Source organism: Serinus canaria, chromosome 1A (assembly GCF_022539315.1).
Source record: "Serinus canaria isolate serCan28SL12 chromosome 1A, serCan2020, whole genome shotgun sequence".
In the NCBI taxonomy this organism is placed as follows: Eukaryota; Metazoa; Chordata; class Aves; order Passeriformes; family Fringillidae; genus Serinus; species Serinus canaria.
In genome coordinates, this window is record NC_066314.1 from 43410030 (window position 1) to 43423881 (window position 13852).

At 39.9% G+C, this 13852-nt stretch overlaps 1 protein-coding gene across 4 annotated transcripts in view; it reads right to left on the minus strand.

Moving 5' to 3' along the window:
• Positions 1-5049: 5049 nt before the first annotated feature.
• The window catches only part of TMCC3 (transmembrane and coiled-coil domain family 3), a 135304-nt gene continuing 126501 nt past the window's right edge, over positions 5050-13852 (minus strand). For all 4 annotated transcript variants that reach the window (XM_030238405.2, XM_018910102.3, XM_050984663.1 and 1 more), the window contains exons 3-4: positions 13118-13253; positions 5050-10418 (exon numbers count right to left, since the gene is read on the minus strand). In XM_030238405.2, the coding sequence (XP_030094265.1) occupies positions 10116-10418; positions 13118-13253 (439 nt within the window). In that variant the 3' untranslated portion in view covers positions 5050-10115. The remainder of the gene's footprint in view (positions 10419-13117; positions 13254-13852) is intronic.

Consider the following 13852-nt stretch of genomic DNA (forward strand, 5'->3'; position numbering starts at 1 on the left):
CGATTTGCACAGCTGCAAAGAAATCTTTCTAGAAAGCGTCATGAATTTACGCTCTCATTTTCTGTATCCAATTTGCTTTCTTTTTATTTTTCTTTTTTTTTTTCCCCACTATCAGCTCTACAATTATTAACTAAGACCAAACAGAAGCCTTTCACCCTTTTACAGGTGCATTTACAGGAATGGTAGAATGGCACAGATTCTTTCTTAGGTTCTATTAGTGTCTGTTCATAGCAGGATTACATAGCTATAATCTATTGGAAAACAATTCATTTACATGAGAAACATGACACCAAGAATCCAGATCACTCAGTGTGAGCTCTGCGGGGGACACAGCAAATAAGCTACAAAATCTAAAATTACTTAGGTAACTAAAATCAACAGACAGGGTCGGGTGTCTCTTGCCAGCTAATTCAGGGAATAATTATTGTGTAAGTATTTCCAATGTGTAATCTTTTTCAAAGAGGAAACTCAAGATGGTGGAAGTTGTGTTACTTTATTTTTGCCTCCACATTTTTCACATTGATCAGAGAAGGGTTTCCTTCCGAGACCGGCTGAGTCAGATAATTCCAGTTACTCACTGATGGCCAGTGGTTCTGAAGTGTGGGTGGTAATGGGCCTCTTCTTCCTCACAGTGACCATTCTGCCTCTGCTGGCTTTCAAAGGAGAGCTGCTCTAGTGACTCAGATGGGAATCTTGCAGAGCACCCAGAAAGAGAGAAAAAGCCAGAATCAAGGTGGACTTCAAGGACACAAGGAGGAAACGGCTCATGGAAGGAGGAACTGAAAGCAGAACTTATAGGAGTAGGAGTGGGGCTAATGCTCACAGCAAAAAGAGAAGAGAGGGTCAATCAAGAGAGATCTGGACAGCAAGAGGCAGAAACAGCTAGAAAATTAAGACTTTAAGTATTACTAGACAAATATATGGGAAAAATTAGGGGAAAGTAAATATGAAGCCCTTCTGTTGGGGAGAGAAGGGAACCACATACTGAAGTTGTTTTGTTTTCTCTTCTAACTCAGTACATAAAGGAAACATGTATAAGACCTTTACATAAAAAAAGGGTTATTCCAAACTCCTCTTTTTGAAACATCTCCCACAACACAGGCAGGGTTTTGGTTTTCTTTTTTTTTTTTTTTTTTGTAAAAATAGAAATTTATGCAGCTACAGGTGTCACTAGTTTATTTTTAAAGAAAGTCTCTTAAAGGGACACTTGAAGTCCACTGGGGCTTGAGTAAAAGTAAAGAGATTTCATTTAGAGATCTTACAGATTTTGATCAACAGTATTAAAGATTGTTTGTGACTCTTTAACTGTCACATTATATTAGTTTTGGGTAGATCAACATTTCACAGAATAGCAAGGTTCATCCTCACAGAAAGAAAGCAATAAAACATAAAGAGCTGTAAAATATGTAGAGAAGCCCAGGACAATATTTCAATCCATTTTGCAGATACAGTCTTTGGAGGAGTATACTGACAGTATGGTCAGAAGAAGTCTTTGAAAGTTTGAAATGAGTTTGAAAGCTCATTTAGACTTCTTCTCTGTCTCAGTTGAGCAAACTGAAAATAGTTGTTAGATTAGACAAATCCTCAAGCTCCTGTAGCACAGGGGCATATCTGTAGAGAAGGTTTTGTTGCTATGTACACATGCTGCTGGTCGTACCTGTAGTTTAATCCATGATTAATCAATGTCACCTTGACCTGAATCCAGCCTGGCAGGATAGAGGCCAAGTGGGGAATTAGTGTTGGGAGTACAAGCTCTGTTCAGCATCTGAGTCAGCAGATCCTGAGAGCATCCAAATAGTTTCACCATCCCATACAATTGTGGCAGAGATATCTGTGACTAACTAGTGTGCTATTTGTGGAAGAGACTTAAAACCATACACTGTGGTGGGTAGGTTGCCTGATAAAATTATTATTTTTGGCATTACAAAGTCAAAAGACAGAATTGCTTTTAAGTGCCATAGTGCTATGATAAATCTTGCCCAATTAAACTCAGAGGGGTTTTTACCATTAAGCTCAGTAGGACCAGAGTACAATTTTTAGCATAGAGGACATCAGTATTAATGTACATAGGTATAAAGCCTAAAGCAGTTTATTAGGCTGTTACTCAGACAGGTGAGTTGTATGGGACTGCTGACCACACAAGCATTGTGTGCTCTCCTTTTCTGTTCAGCCTGGATGTACAGTATCCTGTGCTGATCTTCTGTCTTTATCACCAAGTGCCTATAACTACAGAGGAACAGGATGTTCTCCTGACCAGTACCAACTTGTTAAAATTTAGCAGAAAAATATGAAAGGAATTTTTTAGGCTACAAGTGTTTCTTCTCTTGTATATTGTTTTCATATAATACAATATATGCAGCTTCAATACAGCTTCAGTCCTGACTGTGCTTTCATTTCCATTAGATTGATTCCATTCCAGGCACAATAACAAAAGAGTTTTTCCAAATTTACACACACAGGTGAGTAGAACCATACATTCAGCAGCTGAAGGGATCATGACTACATCAAATGCAAGCTCAGTTCTTAAAATTTCTGTCAAAAGCATGTCTATGCTTCTTTCAGAAGCTCAGCACTGGCCAGCTTCAAGCTTGTCCTAAGGTGAAAGTTATCATAGAATCATAGAATATGCTGACTTGGAGGACAATCATCAGCTCATTGAGTCCTATTCCTGGCCCTGCACAGGACACCTTAAGAGTCACACCACGTGTCTGAGGGGGTTGTTCCAAGACTTTTGTGAGCTCAGACAGGCTTGGTGCTATGACCACTTCCCTGAAGAGCCCCTTCCAGTCCCAACCACCCTCTGAATAAATAAGTGTTTTCCTGATATCCAGCTTAAACCTGCCCTGACTCAGTTTCGTGCCATTTCCTCAAGTCCCATTGCTGGTCATGAGAGTGAAGCCTCTTCTCCAGGCTGAACAGACCAAGTGACCTCAGCCAATCCTCAAAGGTTGCCCTTCCAGCCCCTTCACCATCCTAGTGGCCCTTCTTTAGAGGATCTCTAACAGTTTAATGTCTGTTTTATATTGTGGCACCCAAAACTGCCCCCAGCACTCGAGGTGAGGCCGCCCCAGTGCAGAGCAGAGGGGACAATCCCCTCCCTTGCCCAGCTGGTGATTCTGTGCCTGATTCCCCCAGGACACTCCAGGTTGTCTGGTGCCTCCTGGCTGCCAGGGCACTGCTGGCTCCTGTTCAGCTCGGCATCGCCAGGAGCCCCAGGTCCCTTTCCACAGTGCTGCCTCTCGTTACCCATTCTATACACACAAGCAGGACTGCCCTGTCCCAGGTGCACAGTCTGGCACTTCCCCTTGCTAAGCTTCATTTGGTTGGTGATTGCCCATCTCTAATTGGTTGTGATCTCTCTGCAGGGCTTCTCTGCCCTCGAAGGAGTTGACAGCTCCTCCCAATTAGTGTCATTGGCTAGCTTATTTAGTATTCCTTTGAGTCCTGCATCCAAGATGTTAATTAGGCTGAAGAGAACTGGGCAGGGGATGGAGTCCTGCAGAATCCCAGAAGTGACTAGCACCAGCCTGTCCTGTAGTTCAGCCTCTCCACTTCTGTCTGAATCTGGTCAGCTACACATAAAAGGTGACATAGCATTGATCTATTAGGCAACATCACAAAACTAATGAGTTGTCACCTAAGTCACAGTCCAAACAGGAATTGAAGAGGATAGTGTTGAAATTTCTCCTTTTAATTACATCAGTGCAGTGCCCATTGCCAGGGGAGGCAGAACCTGCCGTTTGACTGCTGCACCTTCTGCAGCAGCACAAGCAGAGAAATAAGCACACACCTTCAGGAAGAATTTATCACGAAGTTTATAAAACTACTCTGCTAGCACTGCCTCAGCCAGCTAGTTCAGAGCAGTTCTGGATGTTGCAAAATGAGTTGCAGCATGACAGCAGATGAAGTCTTGGGTGCCTTCAGCTGGTTCTGGCACAGTCACACAACTTTGGTTCTTGGAGTTATTTGGGGCACCAACACAAAGTATTTTCAGAGTACACTGCTGGTAAGGTTTATTTATTTCATCCAGTGATCCCTAACACTGCGCAGTGGCTGCCTCTTGGCGGCAAGTGACACTTCTCTTTCTGTGCTGTTAAACAGAACTGTTATATATTACTCTCTGCTTTAACACCCTAATTCTGGGTGTTAAAGCAGTTACCAGGGTATGCTATGCACTCTCCAAAGCCAAGCTTTTGAGCAACTGAGAGAAGTGATGGTGAGTGAGGTGCATTTTTTTATGCCTGGTTTGCTGCTTAGCAGGGATTATTCAGCCCATGCCAGAAATGGGCAAAATCATTAGTGGTTCTGAGAGAAGCTGCTGTTTGTGAATGGAGTTAGCCTTAATATAGAACAAGTTCCAGGAACCCATGTGAAACTCAGCATGACAAGACCTTGGAAAGTCTGCAGGTGACACAGCAGCCCCTGTGCCATTTCATCAAATAGGAGAAAATAGGAAGTACAGTGTGATTGCAAAGCAATCTGTTATGGCACTGTTTCTGCTCTATTTGTGGAATAAAAAATATAAATGGAATTTATATTTTTGATGAGCCACCATCATTCCCAGTGGCTCCCAGTGCCAGCTGACAATATATCTGCTTTATGAATAATAAAGGCAAACTTTTTGCTTTATGTCAGCTACATTATTTTTTTGGCACATGTGACCAAGGTTTCTGACAATAACATAAAAATACTTCTTAAGTTTCCAGTTCTAAGTTTCAAAAAAAAAAAAAAAACCACAGTGGGTCCAGCCACTTGGCACAATAGCATAACATCTGCATGGCAAATTTCACACAAGCTTTGGATAAAAGCAATGATGAAACCTAGTTTGATGTTTGCAGTTTTGCCATGCCACAACTGTAAGTGAAATTCAGCAGGTTTTGGTCAAAAGTGCAGCAGGGCAGAATGCTCAGATTTGTCAGTACATTAAAACTGGGCCTTGTGTTCAATGGGTTAACTTTATCACTGTCAATTGAATAATTTGTTACTGAGAAAGGAAAGTTGATAGGGGTTTGAGTGATCAGACAGAAAGTTTAAGAGACAATATCCATCATCAAATAAATGTAAATATTTTTATTTTAAAAAATGTTAATGGCACCTTAGAGGCAGTCATGACTACACAACCAAATATACAAAAATTACATTTACATACTCGAATCTTTCCACAGTGCTGCACAAAATGGAAATACCATGAGAAACATTGCAGGTCACACACCAAGACAATTAACTTTAGTCAATAAAAGCAGACAATTTTTGGTACACCTTGATACTACCAGACCCAGGTTCCCTGGGTAAAAAGGAAAGGTGGCTTTGTGCAAAACTTTCCAACAACAGTACAACTTAATGTGCTAAACATACAGCAAATCAATTGTACAAGACAGTTTGACTTGGCCTCATGCAGTCCCTATATACACCATCCTCCCAGTTGGCTTCTTCAGGGAAAAGAAGTTATTTCATTGACTAAAATAAAACTTTTCTTAGTCTTTCTCTGTTGCAATGTAAAATTGTCTGATATTTTGTGCAGGATTAGTATCAGAGACACCATTCCAACTTTATCTGAAAACAAGCCCTTTATAATCTCCTATACTTTAAAGGCCATGTTCTGGCATGATGGGGAATGAAGAAAGCAGATATATATTGGGTTGATTAAAAATAGCAGAGAATAAATTTGCCCGATTGCTAGTCCTAGATGGACTTTCAGAAGAGATTAAATTCTGTTATCAAAATTAGAGTGTTTAATTACATTAATCTCTGTTTATCTTCTGGTGTATCATTAAATCCAGCAGTAAAATGTCTCAATCATAGTGGAAAGGGACTTGGAAAGGGACTTTTGTTTTTTCCCAAAACAAAAACAACCAAACAAGAAAATTGGCTCTTGTACCTTCTGAATGAACTACAAGCTTCTGTGTTTTCTTGTTTTGTTCCTGAATTTCTTGTTCAATGATTTTGATTTCAGAAAGCACTAGTTGTTATTATGCAGTTAACTCTGTATCAATAATAAGCCTGAACTAATTCAACTTCAAATGTTGGAGTCCTTGTTTATTATGTCATTCAGTAGCTAATAATTAGCTGGCAACCCTTATGATTGCAAAACTGAACCTTATGCTTACACTGGATTTGTCTAGCTTCAACTCCTGGGTGAGCGGGTCATTTCCTAGAGCAAACTGTCTTCACTTTTTGCATTGCTATTCCCCAGATAAGCAGTCATTATGTGTTCACAGAAAACCATTTCATAAGGGCTTTTAAATACCCTTCCTGGAGTGCAGACATCAGATCTATATTGATAGATGTCCTGCAGCAGAGGCACTGCATAACACAAACATTTTGATATTAAACTAAAATGCAGTGAAATTTTTCAGTGCCTCTCTAAGAATTCAGCGCAAATAGACATCACAGGAGTTCAATAAAATGAGAAGTTGCATGAATGCATATAATGTAAAGCATAAAGAAGAAGGAATTTAAACTGGGTCTCGATCACTCCTGCCAATCGCTAATTGGACTTTCAATAATACTGGAGTTGAAGCTAGCAGAGGGATCCATTCGACAATTTTTAGAGGAAACCTCATGTAGTCCTGAATGCTGAAATAGGAGAAATCAGGAAAATTGTGCTAATTTTCAAAAGAAACTAAATCTCCAGAAACCTCCTAACAAAAGCTGCCAAAAGCCTATAGAACAGGTATTAACAACTTATTGAAGGGCTTTTTCATCAGAGAACTACTACCAAAGTGAAATTAAATACTTGCCTACCAGGCAGCATCAAGAAGAAAAGACACTGTCTGGCAACTTTTTGTTGAGTAGGAGTGTTTTAGAGGCTCATGATGAGTAGGTGTAAGGAGTATCCTAAGAATGCCTGATGTGTTGCATGAGAATATAAAACCAAATGGTATCCTGACAGAATATGGTTAATTGAGAAGCTGAACAGAGTTCTCACTAGGGGAACTGCAGTTCTTTGGGTTGGCCTAGGCATACTGTCACAGGAAGCAAAGCTCAGACTGCAGGCCAGATACACACACTAATATGTAAAATACACAACCCCAGCCTAAAGGGGGGAAGTGATGCCCATATTGAAGCTAAGGGCAGAGGCATCAGCCCAGACTAGCTCAGGACCAGCCTTCTCTTGATCCCGAGTATAGGCACAGCTGGCTAGCTTGTCCCACCTCATGCTGGGGCTGTTTACTCCCTCTAGGAAAAAGCTAGGAAGAACTTTTCTACACTGAAGCTGCCCCAACAATCTGCAGAGAGTCTGCCTGGAGTCCAGTTTTAGGGACAGCTGATGATTCACTGCAACAAGAAGAAAAAGGCTCATCTCCCTTAAAATTCCAGCTTTGTACCCATGAGACCTTTTTACCAGCCCTTAAAGTCTCCAGATCTACCTCTTTCACCAGGTTTTTCTTCCAGTCTAGTGAGCTAACATGGCATATGGAAGATGTCACCACATGCCAGTAGTTAGCACATGGTAGGAAATATGACCACAAAGGCAGGATGGGAGATCTCCCTCCTTGGGTGGCCTTCCACATGGCAGAGTTCCTGGCACTACAGTCTCACTCTGTGCAAAACTACAACAGTTTCACTCAAAAGCAGGCTTTTGCTCTTCACTTTACATTTTTTATTATTTCTTGATGTGTGTCACATCCTTCAGAGATTTAAACCCAGCAGAGAAAATAACCTAGAAAAGAGATACACCCATTCACCAATTAGGTTGTTTTAATTTAAATAACTGACATTATGCAGCCTTTAGAGCTTTTTCTATCTTCTCCGCCCAATATGGAAGTGCAAGACCTTCCTGTTTCCAATTTAGAATTTAGGCCCTGTCAGATTCTGTCAAGACAGTGAGCAATCTTTTGTAGAGACATAAATTTTAGATTCTACCTTCATTTTGCACTGAGGTTATCTCCCAGAGTTGTAACAGGATGCCTTTGGAGGAGAAGCCTGCACATTCCTAGGTGTGAAGGGAATGTGAATTACCACAACAGCATCCTTTGTTATAAGAAAAATACTAATCTTTTTCCTGCCTGTCCTTGAGGCTGCCTGATGTAACATTTCAACTACATAAAATAGCAATGGGAAGATTATATAAATGTATAATCATGCAACAGGCAAAGGAGTTTTTCTTATGTAAACATTATTAACACATGGTATTCCTTTCTTGCACGTCTACATTACCTAACCCATTTAACAAAATGCTAAACTATTTTCTCAAGAGGCCAATGCAGAAGTTGGCTGTGCAAGCTGAAGAAAAGAATGGAGATTATAACAGAGATGGCAAGAAAACACCATGAAGAGTCACAGCATTCTTAGGATCATAACCAGTTTTTGGTCTTGTTTAGGCTCTTGTTTGTTTGGTTTTGGTTTCCACTCCACTTCCCACTTGGGATGAGGTAGGGCTGGGTTAAGATAACATGGGTGTGCCTGATCTGATCCATTTCCAGTGACTGCAAACCTGCACAGTCCTTCCTGCTTCTCTGTGCAAAGACTTAGGACATATAAAGAATTCTTTAAATATTTGTAAGTATTTAAATTGAATTTTCTAAATGTTTAGTTATATCATTTTTCATTAAATTAATTCTGTGCTTTCCTTAGTTTCTGAAGCCACAAATAGTAACTATTCACTGTTAATCTGACTGTGGTAAAATGTCAGAGTTCTTCCCTGCCTTCCCCTCACCCACTCCCTTTCCTCAGAATAAAGACTTCACAAATTCTACACCAACTATTGCACTTGATTAAAAAGAAATATACACATCAAACTATGCCCTCCCTCCCATAATACCAGCATAAAAAATACTGCAACTGAAAAGAAAATATGTAATGACAATTATTTTCACAGTTACTAACACTGAACATTAAATAATCGGAGACACTGTTTTTTACACTTAATGGAGAGTGGAGAAAAATTCTGGTTGTGGTGGTTTGTTTTGTGGGGGGGGTGTTTCTGTTTGTTTGTTTATTTTTAATAAAGATCTTGTTTTACATCATGGCTGAAAGCCAAGCTGATTTCAGGGAAATTTTTTTGCAGTTATTAACTCAAGCAAAATAAATTCCAGTGGGAAAACAAACCCAACCCTGTCTCCTAGTAGTGATACTGCATGTTAATACATTATTTTCAGGAATGTTTGTTGAGAGTGTCTACAGTTCCTATATTTACAGAAGTTTAACTCCCTGCTCCCCCTAAGAAGCTGTTCCCTCATGTTTCTGCCACATTCTTTAATCTGACAGAAGAAAGAAATCCACTGTACCCAGGGCCCCACCACCTGTATGCTTTGCATTCAGTCAGAACACCCCAACAATTCAGTGCTAACCACAGCTAACCTCAGTGTTGCTGTTCTGTGTACTTCTTTCCCGTGCAGTTGCAGGGCTTGAACAAGTGAGTGCTTTGGTGTAGATGACAACTTATCTATCACTTCCTTGCTTCTTAACTCCTTTACAAAGTTGCTTGGGGATCTTATAATTCAATTCAGGACATCTTTGGAAGTCTTATGCCATGTGTATGTGTTTCCTGAATGTGATAAGGAACAGTGCCAGGACAGAACAACTGCTAACTGTGGTCAATAGTCAATCAATGGTCTCATGTACTAACAACAAACTCTGTGCAAAAAGTTACTAGCAGAAGCATCAAGTTTTGTTAGTCTTGAAAACTCAAAATCCCAGGTAATGTTACCCATTAATTTAGAATCTAGAACTATCAATACACATGACTGCACAGTTTGGTTTATAACTCTTGTTGGATTCAGAGAGAAAATTAACTATCAGTCTAGCAGAGCTGATACACATTATGGCACTCCCTCTTGATCACACTCTTTGCATGTAAAAAGCACACTTGACACTTGCAGTTGCTGGGATCCCTCCCAGACCATCATACCATCTTTTGAGGGTATGGGTTTGGAAAGTGGAAAACCTTTTGGATTAAGGCAGAAGACTGACTTAAGTGAGCAGTTCCTTACAGATACAGCCAGTTAGACAAAATCAGATCGAACAGGCAACTGACTGCCAACAAATATACTTTTATATATTTACACCAGAATTTCTTTACACACAGTGCTTAAAAAACAGGGAGGGGAAGTAAAAAGGGGGAAAAAAAGAAAAAAAAAAGAAAAAAGAAAAGACCAGCTAGTCCAATAGCTTCATCTTGGTATAATCATTCTTTCTATAGCACAAATGATATGATCCCAGTTCTTACAAAATATTGCCAGCAGTGTCACTGCAAAAAAAGTGCAGATGATATGAAAACGGCTCTTCATCATAGGAGCAATGAACTTTGCAATAGTAGAAACGCACACTAAGATGACAGTCATGAAGGCCAGGATAACATTTATACACTTCCCCAGGAGCACCTTGGCATTAACTGTTTCAGACTGCTGTGCTTGCTGCTCTTGCTGATGCAGCTCCAGTTTGGAAACCCGAGTCTGGCATGATTCCAAGGCTTCCTGGAGACAGAAAACAAGAATTAGGGCAGCCATATTTCTCTTCAACGTTTCTTCACATTTTAGCTGCAGAGCCATCCATCGGCTAGATTAGAAGTGTAATTTATTATTGACTGCTAAAATTTCAATGAAGTACCAACTTTAAAAAAAATAAATGCACATATATGTCTGAATGAGTGTGTCACTGTTTGCTCAGGCATAATCAAGGCTAACAACACTGTCCAAAACGTAGGTTTGTTCTTTTTTCATGCTTGAGAAAAAGTATCATAAGTTTAATGTTCATGACAGTTGTTTCCTATATATGCTGTTGATATAAAGTACTAGTAAAGCTGTTGCCATAGAAACTATCACTTCATCAAAACAGCAAGAAAATGAGTTTCTTTGTATATTCTACAGAAAACATTAGGGTGGGTGTGCTGTGATACTAATTAACTCTACTTTGCAACATGTAGCAGCATTTAGTTTACACTGCCTCTGCGGTCTACACTGATTTTGCTCTCAAAGCTACCCATCCTACAGTGTTGGGCTTGAGTCCTCTCTGAGATCTGGCCTTCTCCCTCTGTCAGTGTGAAGACAGTGGAACAACCTTTGGAGATGCTTTTACGGGATTCTCTCCCACATGATCTGTTCTGCTTCACAATTTGTTCTAAAGAAAGCAGAACTTTCTCTTTGCTTGAGGATGGACTAAAAGTGGTCTTTGACTAAAATGCTTCCTAAGACACTACCCCCACGCTTAAACCCTCCCAAAGCAAAACAACTTCCAACTGCTTCACTTACTTGCCAAAATGCCAGCTTTTTGCAGGAGTTGGGATTTGGGCATCACTGCATAATGTGGTGCAGAGCTATAATTTCATGAGTTTGATCAGATTGACAGAATCTTTCACTACTGTGTGACAAACAAAACCAATGCTCCAGCATCCCTACTTTCTTGCATACTTTCAAACTCCAGGTATTTTCCTTGCACTAGCATGGTTGTTCACTGGTCACACAGTAAGCTGTTTCAAACCAAATCTCTGTGTATAAGCACCCAGAGAGTTATCAGCTTTCCCTTGCTGGGTCAGTTCTTCATTGCTGCAGCAAGTTGAGCTGGCTTACCAAGCGACTGGCCAGGCACCGAGGTCACCAGAGAGAGTGTGGCACAGTGCCTTACACAAGGCTGCTTCCTTTCACTGCTCTAGGAATTAGTAACAATATAGAAGATTGTTACTGCAGTTCTTAATGGGTGGCACAAAGTCTGTTATGGTTCAGGCCTGTTTTCCACTCCACACTAATAAATTTCCTGGTCTTTCTTCCACTCTGACTATAAATTATCAAATTGTCTTGTGCTGCTTTAGAGAAAGTCCAGCTGCAAAAGTCTGATACCTGTAGCTCTGCATTGAGAGGCTGAACATGTCTTTAGAACTATCTGCACATCCTTTAGCAACAGTTAGGCTGTTACTCAAAATATCCAGAGCTTAAATCCTTTTACTCCATTTTAGCTAATTTTCCAAAGCCCAGAGAGATAGGCTTAAATGGGCCCAACTGTACAGAGATAAAAGAAACAAGGCTGTGTAAACATAGCACTTCATTAAGGAGTCTCTGACACCCTTCCAGGAGTCTTTTAAAAATCTCTGACACCCCTCCAGGATTCTGCTAATGAGTTAGGGAATATTTCACAGCCCCTCTGTTGGACAACTCAGGTTTCATTATGTTTTTACATCCTCAAGATGCCTTCACAGAAAGGAGTCCTCTTTAAATCTGTGAGACACCTCTCTTGTTTAAACATACAATGAAACCTATTATATGCTTAGATTCAGTGCCATCCCTTTCCCACTGTGTTCCCAGGAGCTTCCTAATTCACATTTAGGAAACTGTGATCATCCTGCTGCCTGCACTCTCTCTGTTTGGAAATGTGAGCACAGGTGTATACAGGTCAGGTTTTAGGTTCTTTTACCATGTGAGCCAAAATGAAGACAGTCTTTGAGCATTCCTCAGTTGTTCATGAATAGGTAAGGCACAAATGTGTTTTCACCACTTTTCACCACTTACTCAGACTTGGACTGGAAATGTTATGCATTATGTAAGTGCTTGTATTGTATAAAATATTCAAGTATGTACATAACTACATGCTGTCAGGACATACTTGTAGACATTATTACTGGTTTTTGATTGAGGTCAGACATGACTACAACTGATCACTAAGGTGAAAACACCCCACAGCTTTGATTATAGAGGGTGTTGTGACTATGGCTTAAAACTCTCTAATTATAACTGGCAAATCTACAATTCTATTTATAAATCAGCTCTCTTACTTTTTACCCTAAGCTCAATTTATAATAAATCTTGCCAGTGGTGAAACTACATATTGGAGAAACTCTGAGCAAGAAGTTTATGTCAGGACATTGTCAGAAGTGTTATGTCACACAATACAAGGAGACTTGCTTCCTTCCTCCTCTGTGAAAGAAATTAAAACAGACCATCCTTCGACCACAAGTCTGCCTGGCCATATCATCAGTTCCAGCAGAAAAAAAATCCTGAATCCAGAGAAACAAATGGAGACTGTCTCTGATTCAATGTGCTGGGTTTTCCCCTTAAAACAGAGAAAACATGGGCTTACATCTTTCCCCATATTCCATATTTAAAAATATGCAGAAAAATGCAAGTGTTTCATGGTACAAGATCGCTACAAAATGTTAGAAGATTGTGATAAGGAAAGTAAGTACCTGAACATCTCGTGATCGCTCATAGGCCTGATACGCCACCTTCTCCTCTATGCTGGCTAGCTCTTGCTTCAAGTTTGCTGTCTCATGCTGATGAAGGTCTGTGAGGTCATTTAACTGGTCTTCCAATCTTTCATATCTTATTAGGAAAAGAAGTCTAAATTTAGTGCCTTCTATTCAAGAAATGCAAATCATTAAAACAATTGCACATTTTAAAAGGTAATTTCTCAGCATACGGTGAAGTCATCTGACTGGCAATATAAAGCACTTATAGAAATCAGTAAAAACTTTGTAAACTTTTCATAAACATTTATTCAGCAATCTGAAAGCCTTTTTTGAGTCTTTCTTGCTGGCAGTCGGTGCTAAAAGCAAGTATTTGTGCATCATTGGCAAATTATATGAAATATAAACAGTGCCTAAGGATATCCAACTCACATTTTTCACTCTTCATTTAGCCAAGAAGATATGGCTTCATAAGTAAGTTTGAGCCAGTTAATAGCTCGCCAGTAATGACAGGAAAAATATGGTCTCTCTCATACAAAACTGCAGGGTTCTGCCATTTATGTACAGTCTGTTCTGGCATGTTTCTACATGGTAAAGCAGTTCAAGTAAACCACCAGCAAACTAGAATGTTTATTTGTGAATTTGTCACTTGATTTAACACACAAACAGGCAAACTGCAGTTAGCACAAAAATGATGGAGGCAAAATTGTCTAGAAATGGGTAGCAGGAGGCTTG